Raw genomic sequence first — 26,721 nt, 5'->3', positions numbered from 1 at the left:
CATACTTGCTGCAGCGAGTATGTAATTCTGCCGCCCTTAACCCCTTCTGCTACCGCCCGGCTCCCCCGCTGTAAGCATACTTTACCTGTCGTCGCTGCACGGGTCCGGCGTCCTGCTCTCCCGTCCGGCCAATCAGTGGCTGCGGCTGGGCAACACACTGATTGGCCGGACGGGAGAGCAGGACGCCGGACCCGTGCAGCAAGGACAGGTAAAGTATGCTTACAGCGGGGGAGCCGGGAGGGAGCAGAAGGGGTTAAGGGCGGCAGAATTACATACTCGCTGCGGTCGTTTAGACCGCACCAAGTATGTAGTGTATGGGAACTGCCAGGACCTGCCGGGCTCACAGCGAGAATCTCGCTGCGAGCCCGTTCGTGTGAAGGCGGGTTTAGCTATCTGTATAAAGTGTATGGGAGTCCCCTCTACCACCGAGGGTTGATTGTGATAGCATTTCACTGCCCAACACGATTGTTCTCAGAGAGCTAAGCTACCGCCAGAGACGACTGAGTGCGGATTACCCCTCACCATAGAGGACACAGGAACATTCAAGTGGGACAGAAAACTTAAAGGGGTAGTGCGGCGCTAAGAAATTATTCACAGAATAACACACATTACAAAGTTATACAACTTTGTAATATATGTTATGTCTGTAAATCGCCCCCTTCCCTGTGTCCCCCCACCCCCGCACATGTACCCGGAAGTGTTGGTGCATTATACATTACCTGATCCGTGTCGCGCCCGTCCGCCATCTTGTGCCACAACGTCATCTTCAGCCGGCCGAAGCTCTCCGATCGTCCCGAGTGCCGGCCGTCCTCTGCCGCGTCATCAGATGCTCAGCCGCGATTGGCTGAGCATAACTGTGCTTAGCCAATCGGGGCTGAGCATCTGATGACGTGGCAGAAGGCGTCCGGCACTCGGGACGATCGGAGAGCTTCGGCCGGCAGAAGATGACGTCATGGCACAGAAGATCAGGGAAGGGGGTTGGCACGTGACCAGTATGTATAATGCACCACACTTCCGGGTACACATGCGGGGGTGGGGGGACACAGGGAAGGGGGCGATTCACAGACATAACATACATTAGAAAGTTGTATAACTTTGTAATGTGTGTTATTCTGTGAATAATTTCTAAGCGCCGCACTACCCCTTTAACCCCTTAAGGACAGAGCCTGAAATGGCCTTAATGACAGAGACAAATTTTATGAATATGACCAGTGTCACTTTAGTCATTAATACCTTCGGGATGCTTTTACCTATCCGGCTGATTCTGAGATTGTTTTCTCGTGACATATTGTACTTTACATTTCTGGTAAATTGGAGTCGATACTCATAACAAATCTTTATGAAAAAAACCCAAATAATGTGAAAAAATGTGAAAAAATGCATTTTTCCAACTTTGAAACTTTTTTGCGTATACAGAAAGTGGTTATACCACATAAATTATATATTAAATAGCATTAGCAACATGTCTACTTTATGTTGGCGGCATTTATTAAACTATCTTTCATTTTTTTTAGACGATAGGAAGCTTAAAACATTAGCAGCAAATTTCCAAATTTTCAGTAAAATTTCAAAATCAGATATTTTTAGGGACCTGTTCAGGTTTAAAGTGTATTTGAGGGGCCTGTATGTTAGAAAGCCCCACAAAGCACCCCATTTCAGAAACTGCACCCCCCAAACTCTGCAAAAGCACATCCAGAAAGTGTTTTAACCCTTTAGGGGAGTCACAGAAATAAAAGCGAAGTGTGTAAGGAATTTGAAAATTTTAATTTTCTGTGCAGAGATTTTATTGTAATCCAATATTTTTCATAATTATAAACCTATTACCAGAGAAATGCACCCCAATAATTATTGCCCCGTTTCTGCAGTTTATAGAAATACCCCATATGTGACCCTATTGCGCTATTTGACGCAACCACAAGCCTCAGATATAAGGGAGCGCCTAGTGAATTTCAATGCCTCCGTTATATTTGGTCATTTCTGACTGTACCACTTCAGGTTGGCAGAGGCTCTGGGGTGCCAAAACCTAAAAAACACCCCTAAAGGGACACCATTTAGAAAACTACACCCCTCAAGGAATGTAACAAGGGGTGCGGTGAGCATCTGGACCCCACAGGTGCTTCACAGATTTTCCGAACAATATGGCGTGAAAAAAGAAAAAATTATTTTTTACACTAAAACGTTGTTCTAGCCTTCAATTTTTCATTTTCTTAAAGGGATAAGAGGCAAAAAAAGACAAAAAATGTGTAGCGCAGTTTCTCCCGAGTACAGAAATACCCCACATGTGGCAATAAAGTGCCAAGGGGGCGCAGGACGAGCCTCCAAAGGGAAGGAGCGCCAATTGGCTTTTGGAAGCTGGATTTCACTGAAAAGGATTTCAAGGGCCATGTCGCATTTACAGAGCCCTCGTGCTGCCAAGACACTGGAAACCCCCCACAAGTGATTCCATTCTGGAAACTACACCCCTCAAGGAATCTAACAAGGGGGGCAGTGAGCATATGGACCCCACTGGTGACGGGCACAAATGTGGAACAATGTGACGTGAAAGGGAAAAATTTCATTTTTTCACTTTCATGGCACAAATGTGTCCGTCATCAAGGGGTCCATATCCTCACTGCACCCCTTGTTAGATTCCCTGAGGGGTGCAGTTTCCAGAATGGGGTCACTTGTGGGGGGTTTCCAGTGTTTTGGCAGCACGAGGGCTCTGTAAATGCGACATGGCGTTCATCATCCATTCTAGCCAAATCCAACCTCCAAAATCCAAATGGCGCTCCTTCCCTTCGGAGGCTTGCCCTGCACCCACATGGCGCTTTATGTCCACATGTGGGGTATTTACGGACTCGGGGGAAATTGCTCTACACATATTGTGTGTTTTTTTCTCTTTTAACCCCTTGTGAAAATGATAAATTCAAGGCTAAACCAACATTATAGTGTAAAAAATGTAATATTTCATTTTCACGCCACATTGTTCCACATTTGTGCCCGTCACCAGTGGGGTCCATATGCTCACTACACCCCTTGTTACATTCCTTGAGGGGTGCAGTTTCCATAATGGGGTCACTTGTGGGGGGTTTCAACTGTCTTGGCAACACAGGGGCCTTTTGAATGCAACATGGCCCCTCGAAATCCATTCCATCCAAATCCAGCCTTCAAAAACCAAATGGCGCTCCTTCCCTTCGGAGGCTTACCCTGCACCCGCATGGCGCTTTATGTCCACATGTGGGGTATTTACGGACTCGGGGGAAATTGCGCTACACATTTTGTTTTTTTTCTCCTCTTTTAACCCCTTGTGAAAATAATAAATTCAAGGCTAGACCAACATTATAGTGTAAAAAATGTAATATTTCATTTTCACGCCACATTGTTCCACATTTGTGTCCGTCACCAGTGGGGTCCATATGCTCACTACACCCCTTGTTACATTCCTTGAGGGGTGCAGTTTCCATAATGGGGTCACTTGTGGGGGGTTTCAACTGTCTTGGCAACACAGGGGCCTTTTGAATGCAACATGGCCCCTCGAAATCCATTCCATCCAAATCCAGCCTTCAAAAACCAAATGGCGCTTCTTCCCTTCGGAGGCTTACCCTGCACCCGCATGGCGCTTTATGTCCACATGTGGGGTATTTCCGTACTCAGGGGAAATTGCTCTACACATTAAATGTTTTTTTTTATCTTTTAACCCCTTGTGAAAATGAAAAAACATGACAAGATTAATAATTTAGAGTAAAAATTTTACAAAAATTACACTAAATGTTGGTCTAGCCTTGATTTTTTTCCATTTCCACAAGGGGTTAAAAAAGAAAATGAACACAAAACGTGTAGGGTAGTGTCCCCTGAGTACGAAAATACCCCACATGTGGGCATAATGTGCCATATGGGCACAGGGCAAGTCACCAAAGGGACAGAGCGCCATTTAGAGGCTGGAATGGAGGATGGAGGCCATGTCGCAATTACAAAGCTCCTGTGCTGCCAGGTCAGTAGAAACCCCCGACAAGTGACCCCATTCTGGAAACTACACCCCATAAGGAATCTAACAAGGGGTGCAGTGAGCATATGGACCCCACTGGTGACGGGCACTTACGTAGAACATGTGCCGAGAAAATAAAAAATACAATTTTTTTCATTTTCACGTCCCAAATGTGGCCGTCACCAGGGGGCCATATCCCCGCTGCCCCCCTTGTTAGATTCCTTATGGGGTGTAGTTTCCAGAATGGGGTCACTTGTGGGGGGTTTCTACTGTCCTGGCTGCACAGAGGCTTTGTAATTGCATCATGGCATCCTCTAATGGGAATGGCGGCCATACCTATTTAGCTGGGGAAAAAGGGACAATTCTAATTTATTTGGGAGTATTAGGCCAATTATTAGTTTATAAGGTTGGAAATGACAGGTGTCCATCAAATTCAACCTGTGTTGATCCAGAGGAAGGCAAAAAACCCTCGTAATGCAGACGACAGTAGCCTCATCACAGGGGAAAAATTCCTTCCCGAATCCATAATGGCGATCAGAATAATCCCTGAATCAACGTGACCCCTGAAATAGGAATAAGGGACAGAATTTAGATAATGTAGAACCCCAGTGACGTGTGGTGCGCCTTGGAGCGATCCAGTATGCAGAGGTCGGGGCGATCAGGACAGGTGTCACACTGGAAAATGGTGTCCTTCCTGATCCCCCTGTTACCCCACACTCTGCACTTCTTCTGGGGTCTCCTGTTCTCCAGTGTGGGGGACGTCACCTGGAGAATGTTGTCCTGGTGCGATACGGGGTCCTTCATATCCAGAAGCGCTGGGTCCGCTCCATGGCTGCTAAATATTAGGGCGCTATTACTACTTCTGATATTTACGGATCGTGCCGCAAGCTACAGGGCAGCGAGGGACCGGAAGAGGGGGTGCTGGTATAAAAGTTATCCCCGTACAGGTGGTGACCTTTATCCAGCAGTGGGAAGATCAGTTCCCGGACGATCTCCCCATTAACTCCGAGGATGGGGGGGGAGGGGGCATCTGGGGGCATCTGGGGGCTGGATTCGGGTGTCCCTTCCTTCATACACTCTAAGGGTACATGCACACTGCGGAATCGCGACAGATAACCCTTCGTGCATTCCACAGCTGGCACCCGCCGGCGGACTGATGCGGGCGCACGTCTCCACACGTGTCATAGACTCCATTCTATGCACGGGCGGATTCCGCTCTCCGTCCAACGTGTTCATTCTTTGGATGGACGACGGATTCCGCCCGTGCATAGAATGGAGTCTATGACACGGATAGAGACATGCGCCCGCATCAGTCCGCCGGCGGGTGCCAGCTGCGGAATGCACAAAGGGTTATCCTTCGCCATTCCGCAGTTTGCACGTACCCGAAATCTGTAAGTGTACCCTGAGGTACTCTCACAGAGTTTGTAGAATTTCACACCATACCGCCATCTCTTATTGGGACGGTACTGGCGGAAAAGACGTGTCTGGGGGGCAGCGTACGCTACGCTACCCCCAGACACGTCACTGGATGATGAGGATGAATGGAGGAAAGAAGGATCCCCCCCATTCATCCTCACTGGCTGTTTCGGTGTCGGAGGCAATAATAACGTATCCCTCTGACGCCGAAAACACCCTGGGGGCCATCTTTATATGGGGATTGGTATATGGGGTATGTAGTGGTGTAGTGTCAAACTTTATTCAATGTAGTGTGGTGTAATGTAGTGTTTTTTACGTGTTTTTTTTACAGTAAGTATAAAAAAAAACCTACGCCAACAAAGGAGTTGCTGATAAATGCCGCACTTATGTGCGGCACTTATAAGCAGACCGTGGCAGTAGAATATAGAAAAAAAACACCCTACGCCAAAAAGGAGGAGTTGCTGATTAGCAGCGCACTTTCGTGCGATGCTGATCAACACTCAGCGGCGATAGGGTGCGGAAAATAGAAAAAAAAAAATTTGGGAAAAAAAAATAATTTTTTTTTATATTCTGAATATCCCTGTAGCTGCTGATAAGTGTATTACACATATCAGCCGCTAGGGGGCAGCAGAGCGCAAAATCCGGAAAATGACGAGGCTGGAGCCGAAAATAGCCGAAAGAAGACGACGAGGACCGCCGGAAAGACCCGAAGACCGAACGGAATGACGGAGGACGCCGCGAACCCGGAAGACGCCGATCAGGAGCCCGGGACAGGTGAGTAATGTACAAATACCTGCTCTGGACCCCTCGGCTCTCTAGCTGAGGGGTCCAGGGCAGGTATTTACTATTTTGTGGGACTCTGATCGCCGTGCCACCGGCCCGATCGCCGTGAACGGCCGGCCGGCCGTTCACGGCGATCGGGCCGGTGGCACGGCGATCAACATTACTTTTTACAGTAATGGCGGTCGGTGCCGTCCTCGGACAGCACCGACCGCCATTTTTTTCCGGGTCATCGGGTCACCGATGACCCGGAAAGGTTCCGATCGCCGCTATTGGCTGATCTGAATTGATCAGCCTATAGCGGCGATCGTAAGCACGGGGGGTGTTAACCACCCCCCGTGCCGTGAAGCTAAGATGGCCTGCTATACATTATAGCAGGCCATCTTCCCCGACCGCTGTGTGTGAACACGCAGCGATCGGGGAAACATCGGGCGTACCCATACGCCCGTTTGCGTTAAAGCCCAGGCAACGGGGGCGTATGGGTACGCCCGATGTCGTTAAGGGGTTAAGCTGTCTGTTATTAAAGGTGTATAGGCATTGTGATACCTATTACTATTGGTGTATGATTGAAAATGTGGAAACAGCCGTTTGGGGGCTAATCAAATGGTGACATTCCTGTACATATATACTACCGTTCAAAAGTTTGGGGTCACCCAAATAATTTTGTGTTTTCCATGAAAAGTCACACTTTTTTACCACCATACGTTATGAAATGAATAGAAAATAGAGACAAGACATTGAGAAGGTTAGAAATACTGATTTGTATGTGAAATAACATTGTTCTTCCATCACACTTTGCTTCCGTCCCAGAATCCTCCTTTTGCAGCAATTCCAGCATTGCACACCTTTGGCATTCTAGCTATTAATCTGTTGGGGTAAGCTGGAGAAATTGCCCCCCACGCTTCTAGAAGCAGCTCCCACAAGTTGAATTGGTTGGATGGGCACTTCTGGCGTACCAATACGCTCCAGCTGCTCCCACAATGGGGTGGTGATCTGGTGACTGCGCTGGCCACTCCATTACCTATGATAGAATACCAGCTGCCGCTTCTGCTGGAAATAGTTCTTGCACAATTTGGAGGTGTTTAGGGTCATTGTCCTGTTGTAGGATGAAATTGGCTCCAACCAAGCGCTGCCCACTGGGTATGGCATGGCGGTGCAGAGTGATGGCCTTCCTTATTCACAATCCCTTTTACCCTGTACAAATCTCCCACCTTACCAGCACCAACCCCAGACCATCACATGACCTCCACCATGTATAACAGATGGCGTCGGGCATTCTTCCAGCATCTTCTCATTTCTTCTGCGTCTCACAAACGTTCTTCTTTGTCATCCAAACTTGGATTCATCCGTCCACAACACTTTTTTCCAGTCTTCCTCTGTCCAATCTCTGTGTTCTTTTGCCCATCTTAATCTTTTTCTTTTATTGGCCAGTCTCAGATATGGCTTTTTCTTTGCCACTCTGCCCTGAAGCCCAAAATCCGGCAGCCGCCTCTTCCCTGTAGATGGTGACACTGGTGTTTTGCGGGTACTATTTAATGAAGATGCCAGTTGGGGACCTGTGAGGCGTCTGTTTCTCAAACTAGAGACTCTAATGTGCTTATCTTCTTGCTTAGTTGTGTAACACGGCCTCCCACTTCTTTTTCTACTCTGGTTAGAGCCTGTTTGTGCTGTCCTCTGAAGGGAGTAGTACACACCGTTGTAGGAAATCTTCAATTTCTTAGCAATTTCTGGCATGGAATAGCCTTCATTTCTAAGAACAAGAATAGACTGTCGAGTTTTAGATGAAAGTTCTCTTTTTATGGCCATTTTGAGCGTTTAATTGACCCCACAAATGTGATGCTCCAGAAACACAATCTGCTCAAAGGAAGGTCAGTTTTGTAGCTTCTGTAACGAGCTAGACTGTTTTCAGATGTGTGAACATGATTGCACAATGGTTTTCTAATCATCAATTAGCCTTCTGAGCCAATGAGCAAACACATTGTACCATTAGAAGACTGGAGTGATAGTTGCTGGAAATGGGCCTCTATACACCTATGTAGATATTGCACCAAAAACCAGACATTTACAGCTAGAGTAGTCATTTACCACATTAGCAATGGATAGAGTGGATTTGTTTAACCCCTTAGCGACCCATGACGTATCTAATACGTCATGGCGCCGCGGGGAGTGTTCAGAGCGGGGTCCCGCCGGGACCACGCTCTGAACGGCGCTGATCCCGGCTGACACGTGCAGCCGGGCAGTGCCTCTGTTAGCCGGCGCGGGTCCCGTTGCCGCGCCGGCTAATTAAGCACTTCAATGCAGCTGTCAAACCTGACAGCTGCATTGAAGGGCTTTAGACATCACATCCCTGGTGTCTAGTGGGTCGGATCTCCCCCCCACGATGCGATCGTGGGGGGGAGATCCGTTCTTCTGGCCGTGCCGGGCTTCAGCGTCGGAATGACGCTGATCCCGGCTCGGCAATAGATTGCTATGGCCTGCAGCAGGCCATAGTAATCTATGACCGATCTAATCGATCTTTGCTGTGTATATACACAGCATTGATCTCTATGAGAGATCATTGCTGTGTATATACAAGCCCCCCAGGGGGGCTTCTAGTCCATGTAAAAAAAAAAGTAAAAAAGTGTTTTTATTAATAAAAAATCCCCTCCCCTAATAAAAGTCCAAATCACCCCCCTTTTCCCATTTTATAAATATAAATTAATAAATAAATAAATAAATAAACATATTTAGTATCGCCGCGCGCGTAATCGCCCGAACTATTAATTAATCACATTCCTGATCTCGCACGGTAAACGGCGTCAGCGCAAAAAAATTCCAAAGTGCAAAATTGCGCATTTTTGGTCGCATCAAATCCAGAAAAAATGTAATAAAAAGCGATCAAAAAGTCGTATATGCGCAATCAAGGTACCGATAGAAAGAACACATCATGGCGCAAAAACTGACACCTGACACAGCCCCATAGACCAAAGGATAAAAGCGCTATAAGCCTGGGAATGGAGCGATTTTAAGTGACATATATTTGTTAACAATGGTTTGAATTTTTTACAGGCCATCAGATACAATATAAGTTATACATGTTATATATCATAGTAATCGTAACGACTTGAGGAACATGCATAACAAGTCAGTTTTACCATAGGGCAAACGGCGTAAATGCAAATCTCCCCGAAATCAAAACAAATTCGTTTTTTTTTCAATTTGACAGCGCAAATGATTTTTTTTTCCGGTTTCACAACATATTTTATGGAAAAATTATGCCTGTAATTGCAAAGTACAATTGGTTTCGCAAAAAATAAGCACTCATATAAGTCTCTAGGTGAAAAAATGCAAGCGCTATGGACTTTTAAACATAAAATGAAAAAAGCAAAAGCGCAAAAACGAAAATTGGCTTGGACCTTAAGGGGTTAAAGTTAGGACTAGTTTAAAGTTATCTTCATTGAAAAGTACAGTGCTTTTCCTTCAAAAATAAGGACATTTCACTGTGACCCCAAACTTTTGAACCGTAGTGTATATGGTTAAGCTGTCAGACTACTAAGTGATAAACCACAGTGATCTACAAAGTGTTTGTGTCCTACTATGTGGGTTCTCAGCAGTTAGTTACATTCCAAATATATTACCTTGTTGCTTCTTATAGTTGTGTTGCACTACTTTCTCCCTGTAAATGTCTATTAAAGAAGCAAGGCTTATTTTATGTTCGTGATTAAACTGTGAAATGGCAAATATCCAAGGGTATTATACTATACGCCCATATAGAATGAAGGTTCTAAGAAGAAGGTCTGCTTGGCCACCAACCCCTTCCCTAGCTGGGATGAGGATGTGCTGTTTAGATTAGAGAGGTCTAGTCAGTATTGAGAAGTCAGTGCAGAGAAAGACTAGAGGAAAATGCAGAGCCTTCTTTCGCTTGAGAAGAATTCAGGACCTGATAAGCTTTTGGCTCGGCCTGGTCAATTAAGAGACGCTAAAGTTTTCAGCCTACACCCTGTAGCTCGAAACTGAATAAAAGCTGTGGAACATCAAGTAACACTAGTAAACCACTGAGAGCCATTCAATCAAGCAGCCTGTGCTCCTCTAGGAGGATTATTGCCTACTACAACTGTGGGTCACTTTAAAGGGGTCTTCCACTTAGTATTAACTTCTAACAGCCTGCTCAGCCAATCACTAACTGAGATGGGACAGCGCCAAGTGGACTATCACTGCCAGGTGAGTCAGTATCGGAAGCGGAGGCAGGATCATTCAGTGGGAGACTGAAGATGACATAGGAGGATACCGGGGGAGCACAAACTGTAATAAAAAGCTATTTGTTATGTTCTACACCTCGGCAGCAACGTATTAAAAGTTACAGCAATTCAGGGTGGAATATTCCTTTAACTGCCGACTTGTGGCTGAGGGAAGAGACTGAGAAGTTTAGGGACTCTATACAGTGGCACAAAAAACGTATACACATAAGTGGTAATCCAAATGGAATTATGGAGGCATTATATTGTCTGTAAAGATGAAAGAAGTCAAATGATTGCTAAAGCCAACGTGTGGACGTCGATAGAGTCAAATAAAATGATGAAGGCACGCTTAGTTTTGGAGCAACACAAGACCATTTTAGACTCTTTCTGAAAATGTGTGCGAGAATATGTTTGAAAGAAAACAACAATGGCTATATGAGTTTTAAACAGAAACACCAACACTTCTGACAATCGCACACATTGGTGATATGTTTGCAACTTTTGGCACCATGTATGAGGTAGAAAAAGCAAAGCTCCTAGAGGCATCACAAAGCAACAAGTCTTCCTTAAATACGGTGTTGGAAAAGTTTAGACGCCCGCCACAAAACTCCATCAAACAATGTGCGAATGAGATCTAGCAGATCGAGTATATGAGAAATTTTGTATCTGGAGATGAGCAAACCTCGAGCATGCTGGAGTCCATCTGAACCTGAATGATCGGCATTTGATTAGCGGCGGCTGCTGAAGTTGGATAAAGCCCTAAGGCTATGTGGAAATCATGGATATAGTCATTGACTGTATCCATGTTTTCCAGACATCCTTAGAGCTTTATCCAACATCAACAGCCACCGCTAATCAAATGCCGATCGTTCAGGTTCGGATGGACTCGAGCATGCCCAAGGTTCGCTCATGTCTATTTACATCCTAAAATTGATAAATGCTATGAATGAAGATTACCTTGGTTGTGGAGAAATGGTCAATTCACCAAAGCTCGATGTCTTATTCCATTCAAGGGTTTCAATGGAGCATTATTTTTTGAAGTAATACTCAGTGACTGCTAAGCTAACATTTGGGCATAGCTTTACCCAAGCGAGACAATTTGTGTGTTACCAGTCAGGACGGACATGGCATTGTTCTACTAAGATTTGGAAGTTAAGAAGTTAAAGAAGAATTGTTGTTATAGTTAACTGTGTGGTCTGCCTGCTTTCTACACATGCCGTCACTTTCACAGTACTGCAATGATGGGTTCACACTAAGGAATCCGCACAGAAGTTCCCGTTGCTCATGCCCGCTTGCATCTCTGCCTGTGCCATAGACTCCATTCTATCCACAGGCAGATTCCACCGTCCACTGAAAGAATTGACATGTTAATTCTTTTGGCGGACGGCGCAATTCGTCCAACCATAGAATGGAGTTTATGGCAGGGTGGAAATGCGTGCAAGCGGGGATCGTGCGACGGATTCCGCTGGAACTTTTATGCGTGGATTCCTCAGTGTGAACCCACCCTTACCATGTGGATGTAGTATGAGAGGAGGTATCAGGAGATCAGGGTAGAGATGTATGGAGAGGAGAGGACAGTATGTGAGGAGGTATCAGGAGATTAGGGTAAAGAAGTATGGAGAGGACAGTATGTGAGGAGGTATCAGGAGATTAGGGTAGAGATGTATGGAGAGGATAGTATGTGAGGAGGTATCAGGAGATTAGGGTAGAGATGTATGGAGAGGACAGGACAGTATGTGAGGATGTATCAGGAGATTAGGGTAGGGATGTATGGAGAGGACAGTATGTGAGGAGGTATCAGGAGATTAGGGTAGAGATGTATGGACAGGACAGTATGTGAGGAGGTATCAGGAGATTAGGGTAGAGATGTATGGAGAGGACAGGACAGTATGTGAGGAGATATCAGGAGATTAGGGTAGAGATGTATGGAGAGGACAGGACAGTATGTGAGGAGGTATCAGGAGATTAGGGTAGAGATGTATGGAGAGGAGAGGACAGTATGTGAGGAGGTATCAGGAGATTACGGTAGAGATGTATGGAGAGGACAGTATGTGAGGAGGTATCAGGAGATTAGGGTAGAGATGTATAGAGAGGACAGTATGTGAGGAGGTATCAGGAGATTAGGGTAGAAATGTATGGAGAGGAGAGGACAGTATGTGAGGAGGTATCAGGAGATTAGGGTAGAGATGTATGGAGAGGAGAGGACAGTATGTGAGGAGGTATCAGGAGATTAGGGTAGAGATGTATGGAGAGGACAGGACAGTATGTGAGGAGGTATCAGGAGATTAGGGTAGAGATGCATGGAGAGGACAGTATGTGAGGAGGTATCAGGAGATTAGGGTAGAGATGTATGGGGAGGACAGTATGTGAGGAGGTATCAGGAGATTAGGGTAGAGATGTATGGAGAGGACAGGACAGTATGTGAGGAGGTATCAGGAGATTAGGGTAGAGATGTATGGACAGGACAGTATGTGAGGAGGTATCAGGAGATTAGGATAGAGATGTATGGAGAGGACAGTATGTGAGGAGGTATCAGGAGATTAGGGTAGAGATGTATGGAGAGGACAGTATGTGAGGAGGTATCAGGAGATTAGGGTAGAGATGTATGGACAGGACAGTATGTGAGGAGGTATCAGGAGATTAGGATAGAGATGTATGGAGAGGACAGTATGTGAGGAGGTATCAGGAGATTAGGGTAGAGATGTATGGAGAGGACAGGACAGTATGTGAGGAGGTATCAGGAGATTAGGGTAGAGATGTATGGAGAGGACAGTACGTGAGGAGGTATCAGGAGATTAGGGTAGAGATGTATGGGGAGGACAGTATGTGAGGAGGTATCAGGAGATTAGGGTAGAGATGTATGGAGAGGAGAGGACAGTATGTGAGGAGGTATCAGGAGATTAGGGTAGAGATGTATGGAGAGGAGAGGACAGTATGTGAGGAGGTATCAGGAGATTAGGGTAGAGATGTATGGAGAGGACAGGACAGTATGTGAGGAGGTATCAGGAGATTAGGGTAGAGATGTATGGAGAGGAGAGGACAGTATGTGAGGAGGTATCAAGAGATTAGGGTAGAGATGTATGGAGAGGAGAGGACAGTATGTGAGGAGGTATCAGGAGATTAGGGTAGAGATGTATGGAGAGGAGAGGACAGTATGTGAGGAGGTATCAGGAGATTAGGGTAGAGATGTATGGACAGGACAGTATGTGAGGAGATATCAGGAGATTAGGGTAGAGATGTATGGAGAGGAGAGGACAGTATGTGAGGAGGTATCAGGAGATTAGGGTAGAGATGTATGGAGAGGACAGTATGTGAGGAGGTATCAGGAGATTAGGGTAGAGATGTATGGAGAGGAGAGGACAGTATGTGAGGAGGTATCAGGAGATTAGGGTAGAGATGTATGGAGAGGAGAGGACAGTATGTGAGGAGGTATCAGGAGATTAGGGTAGAGATGTATGGACAGGACAGTATGTGAGGAGGTATCAGGAGATTAGGGTAGAGATGTATGGAGAGGACAGGACAGTATGTGAGGAGGTATCAGGAGATTAGGGTAGAGATGTATGGAGAGGACAGGACAGTATGTGAGGAGGTATCAGGAGATTAGGGTAGAGATGTATGGAGAGGAGAGGACAGTATGTGAGGAGGTATCAGGAGATTAGGGTAGAGATGTATGGAGAGGACAGGACAGTATGTGAGGAGGTATCAGGAGATTAGGGTAGAGATGTATGGAGAGGACAGGACAGTATGTGAGGAGGTATCAGGAGATTAGGGTAGAGATGTATGGAGAGGACAGTATGTGAGGAGGTATCAGGAGATTAGGGTAGAGATGTATGGAGAGGAGAGGACAGTATGTGAGGAGGTATCAGGAGATTAGGGTAGAGATGTATGGAGAGGAGAGGACAGTATGTGAGGAGGTATCAGGAGATTAGGGTAGAGATGTATGGAGAGGAGAGGACAGTATGTGAGGAGGTATCAGGAGATTAGGGTAGAGATGTATGGAGAGGAGAGGAGAGGACAGTATGTGAGGAGGTATCAGGAGATTAGGGTAGAGATGTATGGAGAGGAGATTATGTGAGGTGGTGACATCCACACATCTGGTAGCAGGGTCTCAACGCGTTTCACCTACCAGTTTGGGCTCTTCAGGAGACCCACAATATTCAAGCCAGAGCATGATAGCTGAGAACCACCTCACCCATAGCATATAGGAAACCACTTGTCGAGGAAATAATACACCTAAATACATACTTGTAAGAGAAATATACCCTATGAACAAACGGGGCGGGGGACCTTGCTCTCACAAGTACATAAGGGGTCATAAGAACAATAATGATAAAAAAACACACTATAGTGCTGTGCACCTTGGTACCAAAACAGCACAAACAATTGGGTTATTCTGAGCAATGTCAGCAATGATAACATGTTGTATAAAGAAAGATGCCCAGGCTCGCGCGAGCCACTCACGGATTCCCATGTCCTAATAGATAAAAGAAGATACAAAGAGAACGCCGATACTCTCACCTTGTGTCTTTAAAGGATCAGCTGTTCGCGCCAATGCCTCCCGGGCCACCCCTCTTGCGTTGGCAGTGTACCCCAAGCTAGGGTATTATCCACGCACGCGCGCCGACCTCATGCAGTCCAGTGTAAAACGCATATCGCAAGTGGCGACAGGCTGTGGTCCTACTATATCCAGGGCTGTGGTATAGGTAGATACTGGTAATCGGAAAACCTAACACGCCCTCCATAACATAATTCTCACCCCTCAGTCTATATCAGGAATGGGCAGCCTTCGGCCCTTCAGCTATTGCACAACTAGAATTCCCATCATGCCTGGACAGCCAGAGCTTTAGATTCGGTTGTCCAGGCATGATGGGAATTTTGCAACAGCTGGAGGGCCAAAGGTTCCCAATCCCTGGTCTATATAGATCACCGTTGGGGGAGCCGTAGCTCAGGCTTTCCAGGTTGGAATGCATAACACAAAGATGGCCGGCCAGCGGCCCAGTGCACATGTCCAACTACATCTAACACAGTAAGGCTGGGTTCACACTACGTATATTTGAGGCTGTATAGCAACCAAAACCAGGTGTGGATTGAAAACACAGAAAGGATCTGTTTACATAATGTTGTAACTGAGTGGATGGCCGCCATTTAATGGCAAATATTTGCTGTTATTTTAAAACAACGGCTGTTATATTGAAATAATGGCCATTATTTACCATTATATGACGGCCATCCACTCAGTTTTAACATTGTGTGAACAGAGCCTTTCTGTGTTTTCAATCCACTCCTGGTTTTGGTTGCTATGAGGACCTGACAAGAGGACCAAATACTGCCTGAAATATACGTAGTGTGAACCCAGCCTAGAGCTGTATGTTGTAGTTAGATGAATTGCTAAAAGATTCTCAGTTGCCAATACGATACATCCACAAGATGCAACATTACCAAGACCGCTTTGACACCCACATCATTATATATTTGATGATAGTGGGTGACATCGCCCGGTTGGCACCTGATTAGAAAAATACCCTTAGTTGTATATTGAAAAATAATAAAAATCCCAGATGACAATTGGAACAGTTGGACATCACAGAAGTACACAGAACGGCTGGACCAGGATAGGTAAGTATGGAGTAGGAACAATCACATCCCATACACAAGTGGCATATTAGGAGATTAGTGTTATGGGATAGACAAAGAGGGGGAGCAGAAAAATGTAGGGAAAGATGATAGAGCTAAGAAGGCTCTACATGGTCCCTCTGTATGGATATTGTCCTCCGACCAAAATTAAGACAAAAGTCCAATATTGATACAGGGCTTCTATTACACCCTAGAATTCCCTAGTTGTCCTAACCAAAATACGGAGCACTTGCCCTAAAAAGGGCAATCCCGTCTGGAACCTTTCCCTATAGGTCCCTAGAATACCCTAGTCTACATATATATATATATATATATTATACCAAACACTGTTGGCACAGGCTGTCTTATTGGACATCAAGAAAACGGGCACCTATGTGTACTGTAATTGCCCAACAATGTAAAGAATATTTTGGGACAATACTATATCGTACCTATCCTAGCCAGTACAAAATACAAAAACCTATGAAAAACGTATAGTTAAAGCAGCAATAGAGGGCTTTAAAATACCACTCCCCTAAGGTACATGGTGGGTAGTGTAAAAAATGCAAGGACCACTACATTTCAATAAAGCATGTGAAGGTGAGATGTTCATTCAAGCCATCAAGGGTTCTTGAGCAGAACCTATAAATCCACTCTATTTCCTTCTGCAAGATCCTCCTGTCCCAGTTGCCACCTCAAACAGAGGGCCGGACTCTTTCAAAAATAGAGAAGTTTTCCTTCCACTGTAATTTACCTTTCTTATTTTGTTTGAATGTATGGAGAAGAGTATTATATGTTGTGGCTTTTTAGGAGCCTCGGAGCTCTAACTCCCTGGGAGCTTCCATCACTTTACCCGTCACGAGTCACTATGGGTTAACTTCCTGCACACGTCTGTTTCCTAGGAACGAGACCTCTAAGGAAGTCAGTCACACAACCTGATCTGCATCGGCTATTTTTGCACATGGTTTTAGACACGTTTTTCACGTTTAACATATTTGTCAGTTATAGTGTAAATTCATATTGTTTTGTTGGAACTGCGGGAAGGAAACCGAAACGACTTCACACGATCTGTAACGTCTTCATTCTGCATTCTACATTGTTATAGGAGGAAGAGGACCTAAGCCAATAGCAACTCTGCTAACCGATGAACCTTCTTCAAGCTAGTCCCTTCCACCATGCCGTCTGGGACGATAATAGTGACCCTATTCCTGTCCATAGGATGCACTAACCAATAGTACTATTCCTGTCCGTAGGAAGCCTTATTATAGTAACTCTATTTCTGTCCATAGTCCTGCAGGATAATATTAGCTTCCTATTTATACGGCTCTGTGAACACCATAAAAATGAAACCCAATAAACAATGATGCCAAAGTTTTTACATTCTATACCTCTTAAAAATTTTTATTACATGGCGCCACTAAAAAATGGAACTTGTCCTGCAATAAATTGCGCCCTTGTACACACATCTATGAAAGAAATTGCGCACTCATCCGAACATGTCTGTGGAATAAATTACTTTATAGTCCATGGCGGTCCGCCATTTGGGATATTTTGAATGTATCAGCATTTCTGAAAATATTCTGTATGAGAGATATAGACTGACTACTCCCCCTTGTGTCTGCAGTGTTTTGATAACCTGCTCTTCTTGGTTGTGACTTACTAAGGTGGTCAGGCGTTCTCAGTTCAATTGCAATCTCCTTTATAGGACAACCCCTTTAGGGCCCTATTACTCGGGACGATTATTGTGCGAATTATCAATATACCATTTGAATTGAAATCGTTTTGTGTAAATGCAGCAATGATCAAATGACCAACGAAAAATCATTTATCGTTCATTTGGTGCTGACACCAAAATCATTGTTAACCTTTTGCTAATCGTTCGTTAATTCGACAATCCTCAGCTTATCATTCAGTGTAATGGTGCATTTACCTGGAACGATTATGCTTCGATTTTTTTGTTGTGATAACGATCGCATTTGAGCGATAATCGGATCGAGCGACGGGTGAGAAATTGTTCATTGTGATCTTTCAACATGTTCTCAAATCATGGTTGGTCGTTCGCTAAAAATTTGCAGATCACTTCATGTAAACAGTCTTTCAAAGATTCATCCTATGTGTGGGAGGGGCTTAAGCGATCTTAAAAACAATTGCAATAACGATTTTTCTAACGATTTATCTGTCCGTCTAAACGCTGATCGTTATAAAAGCCAAATCGTTGCTTAAAAATCGATTGGACGAATTATCGCTCTGTTTAAACGTAGCATTATTCCACGTCATTTGCTGGGATCAGATGGATTAAACGTTTGTAGTAATAATCACAACTAATGACTATCCTTTAATGTAATATGGTGAACGGTTTCAGGTTAACGATAAACTATCTCATTTGCAATCATTAACCATTCATTGTTAAAAATCACTTAGTCAATAGGACCCTTAAACTAATCTTTACAAAATCTTTGCCCACAAGAGGAAGGATTTTTCTTGGAATACATCCATAGCTGGTAGAATAAGAGATCCCCACTGTTTTAGCCTGAGCCCTATAGTCTTCTAGAGGGATGGGCTCGGGGAGCAGATAGATCTTCATTCAGCTTCTGATCTAGGCAACGTGCTCCTGCCTAGTGTGAACGGTGTTCTAGGAGAACTGACCAATTTTTTCTGTGTTCCAGTTGGGGGAGTGGCTGCCTCTATGTGGTCCCACCCAGGTGGTGCAATTATTTTTGCAGGTATTAGATGCATCTTGCATGCCCAGAGCATAGTCGTATTACACGCCACGGAGAGGCCATTACAGTGTAGGGTCTTCCTCGATATGAGTCCACCTTATCGTGGTTACGCTGTTTGCAAATAGTAACTCATTATGTTTTTGTGTGTTTCTGATCTGATAGTTGCTACTGGAATAAATTACTATAGTTTGTGATTTTATTCCTTGCAACATGTTGTTAAATAAGTCTTAAAACACCCTGAGAAAGTTCTTATCAATGAACCGGAATGCCGAGGATTTCAGCCAGCAGATTTAAGATATGAGCTGTTACTTTGCATCTCATGCGGAAGGATCTCATGTTTCAGATGGTTTTGTCTCCGGTGACTACACTACTCTGCTTTCTATAAGAAAAGACACTTTTGACCTTATTACTGTCCTCATTCTTATTGTAATGCTACTTATTGGTTTTTTTTTTAACCTCTTAAGGACGCATGACGTACCCGTACGTCATGAGCCCGTAAGAGGTGTTCAGAGCGGGGCCGCGCGGCAACCCCGCTATGAACCGCCACGGTTCCGGGTGCCCCTTTTAGTCCGGGACCGCAGGTATTAGCGGGCACGGTCCGATCGCCGTGCCTGCTAATACAGTAATCAGATGCAGCTAGCTGTCAAACATGACAGCTGCATCCGATTACCAGACGCAGCACTTCCCTGGTGTCTAGTGGGTGAGATCACTCCTCCGGGACGTTGTCCCGGAGGAGCGATCTCCGTACCTGCTGCCAGGCGGGAACCTCTCCAAGATGGCGCCGGCCCCGGCTCGGCACTCGTTTGTTTTCAGCTGCAGCAGCCGAAAGTAAACGAGTGCCGATCTCATTGATCTTTGCTGTATAAGTATACAGCAAAGATCTCAATGAGAGATCAGAGTGTATATACTAGAAGTCCCCCAGGGGGGAATAACCCTAACCGCAAGGGGGAATATTCCTAACCCCAGGGGGAATAACCCTAACCCCAGGGGGGAATAACCTTAACCCCAGGGGGGAATAACCCTAACCCCAGGGGGAATAACCCTAACCCCAGGGGGGAATAACCCTAACCGCAGGGGGGAATATTCCTAACCCCAGGGGGAATAACCCTAACCGCAGGGGGGAATAACCTTAACCCCAGGGGGGAATAACCCTAACCCCAGGGGGGAATAACCCTAACCCCAGGGGGAATAACCCCAACCCCAGGGGGGCTTCTAGTATATGTGTAAAAAAAAAAGTATTGTTATTAGTAAAAAGCCCCCTCCCCTAATAAAAGTATGAATCACCCCCCTTTTCCCTGGTTTTAAATAAAAGTAAATAAATAAATAAACATGTTTGCTATCGCCGCGTGCGTAATCGCCCGAACTATTAATTAATCACATTCCTGATCTCGCACGGTAAACAGCGTCAGCGCGAAAAAATCCCAAAGTGCAAAATTGCGCATTTTTGGTCGCATCAAATCCAGAAAAAATGTAATAAAAAGCGATCAAAAAGTCGTATATGCGCAATCAAGGTACCGATAGAAAGGACACATCATGGCGCAAAAACTGAGACCTGACACAGCCCCATAGACCAAAGGATAAAAGCGCTATAAGCCTGGGAATGGAGCGATTTTAAGGAACATATATTTGTTTACAATGGTTTGAATTTTTTACAGGCCATCAGATACAATATAAGTTATACATGTTATATATCGTTGTAATCGTAACGTCTTGAGGAACATATATAACAAGTCAGTTTTACCCCAGGGCGAATGGCTTAAAAACACAGTCCCCCCAAATAAAAGAAATGTGTTATATTTTTTTTGTTCAATTTCACCACACTTTGAATTTTTTTCTGGTTTCGCAGTGTACTTTATGCAAAAGTTCAGCCGTCATTGCAAAGTACAATTAGTGACGCAAAAAATAAGGGCTCATGTGGGTCTGTAGGTGGAAAAATGCAACTCTGCACTAAAGATAATCCGGCCGGTACTCTTACTATGTATGAACATAGCCAAATGATCTATAAAATGCCAAGGTTTGCTCACAGAAGGTTAGGGAAACTGCATATATGCCGAATAGCTTCTCCAACCATAGGAGCAATTCCAACATATGTAGTTAGAGGTGTTTCCAGTGGAATCCTTACTGTGAGCCAGGCCTGCCCCGGCCAGCGCCAATGCTTCCACCAGTATCAGCGTTGTCCCGTGTGTTTCTTGACGTCACTAGCACTACAGAATCTCAGGAGAGGCCAACGCGCTTTAGCGATGCAATAGGCATCGCTGGGGATCATTATATTGTAAGACATAAGTGTTCACATAGCTGATTGCGGCGCCAGGTTCAATCTTGTATACTTTTTTGCACATCTTGTGGGGAGGTTTGGGATCACCGTTGTGGTACCACAACAGCAAACAATCTGTTTCTGCATTATTGCTGTGCACATAAACACCACTTGCACTGTGCACATAAACACTTGCCAGTGGTATATGTAGAACTATAATATGTAAAACTATTATTATCAGTTTCTTGTAACATTAACAGTGTTTGACAGGGCTTAGGGCCGTATTAGACAGTCTGACCCCACACTCTAACCATGCAATGAACCTATATCTGGCAGAGCTGTATATCATTAGTAATGTCCGTGCAGTAATAAAGAGATATACTTACTTGTCCAGGCTACCCCAGTGTCCTCCAGCCTTGTTCCTGTATTCTCCGCCCACTGCAGCCATCTCAGGGACTTCTTATCCCGTCTCTGGCTGATCGGCCTGTCACTTCAATCACTGGCAAAGACGAATCAACTCCACGTCAGATGATTGGCTGACCAGCCTGTCACTTCAGAGACGGGTTGGGAAGTACCAGAGGTGGCTGTGGTGAGCGGAGAACACAGGAAAAATGCAGCAGGACACCTGGGGAGCCTGGACAAGTGTGTATAATCTTTAGTATTTTTTTACCCTAGCATCAGCTGTTGGCCGTTCATTGATGCATGGCCGGCGGATGATGATTTTTAAACATGTTAAAAGACAATGATCAGCCGATGATTGTTAAAGGACGGTTACTTTTTCTGACCATCACTTTTCCAGCGTGAAGTGTGTGCTTCCACTGGTATGGTATGGTAGAAGTGCACACGTTGCAATATAAACCCATGTAAACCCCGTGCCCGCAATGAGCAGCGTGACCCCAGCTGAAAGGACAGTCCGCTCAGCCAATCAGTCACTGCAGCAGCATCCCGCCCCAGTCACTGACTTGCAGAGCGGCCAGTCCATCAGCCGGGTTGGGACATTGGCTCTGGTGGAAATCCCGGAGCAGCCATCCATGGCTGGAGAGGTACGGGGAGAGCTCAGTTGGTGTACCTTTTTTATGTTGCCCCCTGCACCTGCTGTTAGAAAAGTTTTGCCCCTTCCAGACTTGTCCTTTAATTTCTGGTGCTGTAAGGAAGCTGAACACTTACTGCCAGGTTTTCCCACAGCTCAGAGCTGAACACCGGAGGTCCCAGTCCCATTTGCTTATATTACTGGAGCTTACCTTTAAATATGTATTTCACCTCTGCACACCGATAATACAACCACTCGAGGAAACACCTTTCTTTTAAGGATAAGTTGTGGTGGCTCTCACCGAAATCCCACAGAAGTATGTCCTTGAAAAACGAGGCTTCTTTTATCAGCCTTATCATCTGTCTCTTCTTTCCGGAATTTGCCATTAAAAAAACCGGCTTGAAGGTGTAGCCGCCAATCATTTGCTCTTTGGCCCAAGTCTTTCTGAGGGCGTCTCTGCGCTTCTTGGCTGATGCGTGGGATTTGATGGCCATCAGGATGAGGGGGTGGTGTACTTGGCAGTATCCTAGCAGCCCGATAACAGCGCGGCATCTGTAGTTCTGAAGAGCCGGGTAAGTCTTATTATATTCAGACAAGTCCAGGACAAAGCTAAAGTTTGTGTCGTACAAAGTTGCAGAGCGGCGTAGTGATGGGGGGGCGCTGAGGTTGGCGGGAAAGGGGTCCTGTAAGTCTGGAAGCTCCCAGATTGGCTCTTCTTCCACTATAATCAATGCCAGAAGAGAGAGGGTGCAGGAAAGGGTGAGCGATAGGATGGCAATGAGAGGACGTCGTCGTCTTACGATACACTGCAGAGTAAAGTTAGACCGTCTGTAAGTAACTGGACAATGCTTCAAGCATAGAGATGCATGGTGTACCTAATGTAGTGCATATGTATATTCATACTATAATAAGGGTGACATCACTGCTGGATACTGGGTGTGCATCTATGACATCACCGGCCTTAACATACATGACATCGACATGTATCAGATATCTTATCCCTGCTCTATAGTGTCAATCTACAGAGCCGTGGAATATAGTCATAGGAAATATGTATATTACAGCAGCGATTACACATGTGATGGGGTCAGTATATGGCGATAATGTATACGAGATGAAAAGGGTATACACAGCCAGAATGGCAAAAAGTCATATACAGAAGGATAGAACTCACAGACATATAGGCAGGGATACAGAGGTATATAGGGAGGAGAGGGATACAGAGGTATATAGGGAGGACAGAGATACAGAGATCTATAGGGAGGACAGGGATACAGAGGTATATAGGGAGGAGAGGGATACAGAGGTATATAGGGAGGACAGGGATACAGAGGTATATAGGGAGGAGAGGGATACAGAGGTATATAGGGAGGACAGGGATACAGAGGTATATAGGGAGGAGAGGGATACAGAGGTATATAGGGAGGACAGGGATACAGAGGTATATAGGGAGGAGAGGGATACAGAGGTATATAGGGAGGACAGGGATACAGAGGTATATAGGGAGGACAGGGATACAGAGGTATATAGGGAGGAGAGGGATACAGAGGTATATAGGGAGGAGAGGGATACAGAGGTATATAGGGAGGAGAGGGATACAGAGGTATATAGGGAGGAGAGGGATACAGAGGTATATAGGGAGGAGAGAGATACAGAGGTATATAGGGAGGGCAGGGATACAGAGGTATATAGGGAGGACAGAGATACAGAGGTATATAGGGAGGACAGGGATACAGAGGTATATAGGGAGGACAGAGATACAGACATCTATAGGGAGGACAGGGATACAGAGGTATATAGGGAGGACAGGGATACAGAGGTATATAGGGAGGAGAGGGATACAGAGATCTATAGGGAGGACAGGGATACAGAGGTATATAGGGAGGAGAGGGATACAGAGATCTATAGGGAGGAGAGGGATACAGAGGTATATAGGGAGGACAGGGATACAGAGATCTATAGGGAGGAGAGGGATACAGAGATCTATAGGGAGGAGAGGGATACAGAGGTATATAGGGAGGAGAGGGATACAGAGGTCTATAGGGAGGACAGGGATACAGAGGTATATAGGCAGGACAGGGATACAGAGGTATATAGGGAGGACAGGGATACAGAGATCTATAGGGAGGAGAGGGATACAGAGATCTATAGGGAGGAGAGGGATACAGAGGTATATAGGGAGGACAGGGATACAGAGATCTATAGGGAGGAGAGAGATACAGAGGTATATAGGGAGGAGAGGGATACAGAGATCTATAGGGAGGACAGGGATACAGAGGTATATAGGGAGGAGAGGGATACAGAGGTCTATAGGGAGGACAGGGATACAGAGATCTATAGGGAGGACAGGGATACAGAGGTATATAGGGAGGACAGGGATACAGAGATCTATAGGGAGGAGAGGGATACAGAGGTCTATAGGGAGGAGAGGGATACAGAGGTATATAGGGAGGACAGGGATACAGAGGTCTATAGGGAGGAGAGGGATACAGAGGTCTATAGGGAGGAGAGGGATACAGAGATCTATAGGGAGGAGAGGGATACAGAGATCTATAGGGAGGACAGGGATACAGAGATCTATAGGGAGGAGAGGGATACAGAGGTATATAGGGAGGAGAGGGATACAGAGGTATATAGGGAGGAGAGGGATACAGAGGTATATAGGGAGGGCAGGGATACAGAGGTATATAGGGAGGAGAGGGATACAGAGGTATATAGGGAGGAGAGGGATACAGAGATCTATAGGGAGGGCAGGGATACAGAGGTATATAGGGAGGACAGGGATACAGAGGTATATAGGGAGGACAGGGATACAGAGGTATATAGGGAGGACAGGGATACAGAGATCTATAGGGAGGACAGGGATACAGAGGTATATAGGCAGGACAGGGATACAGAGGTATATAGGGAGGAGAGGGAGAGGGATACAGAGATCTATAGGGAGGACAGGGATACAGAGATATATAGGGAGGACAGGGATACAGAGGTATATAGGGAGGAGAGGGATACAGAGGTATATAGGGAGGACAGGGATACAGAGGTCTATGGGGAGGACAGAGATACAGAGATCTATAGGGAGGAGAGGGATACAGAGATCTATAGGGAGGACAGGGATACAGAGATCTATAGGGAGGAGAGGGATACAGAGGTATATAGGGAGGAGAGGGATACAGAGGTATATAGGGAGGACAGAGATACAGAGGTATATAGGGAGGACAGGGATACAGAGGTATATAGGGAGGACAGGGATACAGAGGTATATAGGGAGGGCAGGGATACAGAGGTATATAGGGAGGAGAGGGATACAGAGGTATATAGGGAGGACAGGGATACAGAGATCTATAGGGAGGACAGGGATACAGAGGTATATAGGGAGGAGAGGGATACAGAGATCTATAGGGAGGACAGGGATACAGAGATCTATAGGGAGGAGAGGGATACAGAGATCTATAGGGAGGAGAGGGATACAGAGGTATATAGGGAGGAGAGGGATACAGAGGTATATAGGGAGGACAGGGATACAGAGGTATATAGGGAGGAGAGGGATACAGAGGTATATAGGGAGGACAGGGATACAGAGGTATATAGGGAGGACAGGGATACAGAGATCTATAGGGAGGACAGGGATACAGAGGTATATAGGGAGGACAGGGATACAGAGGTATATAGGGAGGACAGGGATACAGAGATCTATAGGGAGGACAGGGATACAGAGGTATATAGGGAGGACAGGGATACAGAGGTATATAGGGAGGAGAGGGAGAGGGATACAGAGATCTATAGGGAGGAGAGAGATACAGAGATCTATAGGGAGGACAGAGATACAGAGATCTATAGGGAGGAGAGGGATACAGAGGTATATAGGGAGGACAGGGATACAGAGGTATATAGGGAGGAGAGGGATACAGAGGTATATAGGGAGGAGAGGGATACAGAGATCTATGGGGAGGAGATGGATACAGAGATCTATAGGGAGGACAGAGATACAGAGATCTATAGGGAGGAGAGGGATAGGGATACAGAGGTATATAGGGAGGACAGGGATACAGAGGTATATAGGGAGGTGAGGGATACAGAGATCTATAGGGAGGACAGAGATACAGAGATCTATAGGGAGGAGAGGGATACAGAGGTATATAGGGAGGAGAGGGATACAGAGGTATATAGGGAGGAGAGGGATACAGAGGTATATAGGGAGGAGAGGGATACAGAGATCTATAGGGAGGACAGGGATACAGAGGTATATAGGGAGGACAGGGATACAGAGGTATATAGGGAGGTGAGGGATACAGAGATCTATAGGGAGGACAGGGATACAGAGGTATATAGGGAGGACAGGGATACAGAGGTATATAGGGAGGAGAGGGATACAGAGGTATATAGGGAGGACAGGGATACAGAGGTATATAGGCAGGACAGGGATACAGAGATCTATAGGGAGGAGAGGGATACAGAGATCTATAGGGAGGACAGGGATACAGAGGTATATAGGGAGGACAGAGATACAGAGATCTATAGGGAGGACAGAGATACAGAGATCTATAGGGAGGAGAGGGATACAGAGATCTATAGGGAGGACAGGGATACAGAGATCTATAGGGAGGAGAGGGATACAGAGATCTATAGGGAGGACAGGGATACAGAGGTATATAGGGAGGAGAGAGATACAGAGGTATATAGGGAGGGCAGGGATACAGAGGTATATAGGCAGGACAGGGATACAGAGA

At 45.6% G+C, this 26,721-nt stretch overlaps 1 protein-coding gene across 2 annotated transcripts in view; it reads right to left on the bottom strand.

Moving 5' to 3' along the window:
- Window positions 1–26,721, bottom strand: part of LOC138769823 (UDP-GlcNAc:betaGal beta-1,3-N-acetylglucosaminyltransferase 7-like) — a 43,267-nt gene that overhangs the window by 2,120 nt on the left and 14,426 nt on the right. Inside the window, exon 3 of one of the 2 annotated variants that reach the window (XM_069948624.1) lies at window positions 22,206–22,715. In XM_069948624.1, the coding sequence (XP_069804725.1) occupies window positions 22,206–22,715 (510 nt within the window). Of the gene's footprint in view, window positions 1–22,205; window positions 22,801–26,721 lie in introns of both variants that reach the window. The other variant, XM_069948551.1, reaches the window with a different exon arrangement.

This window comes from Dendropsophus ebraccatus, chromosome 1 (assembly GCF_027789765.1).
Source record: "Dendropsophus ebraccatus isolate aDenEbr1 chromosome 1, aDenEbr1.pat, whole genome shotgun sequence".
Classification (NCBI taxonomy): domain Eukaryota; kingdom Metazoa; phylum Chordata; class Amphibia; order Anura; family Hylidae; genus Dendropsophus; species Dendropsophus ebraccatus.
This window is presented reverse-complemented; position numbering and strand designations above follow the sequence as displayed.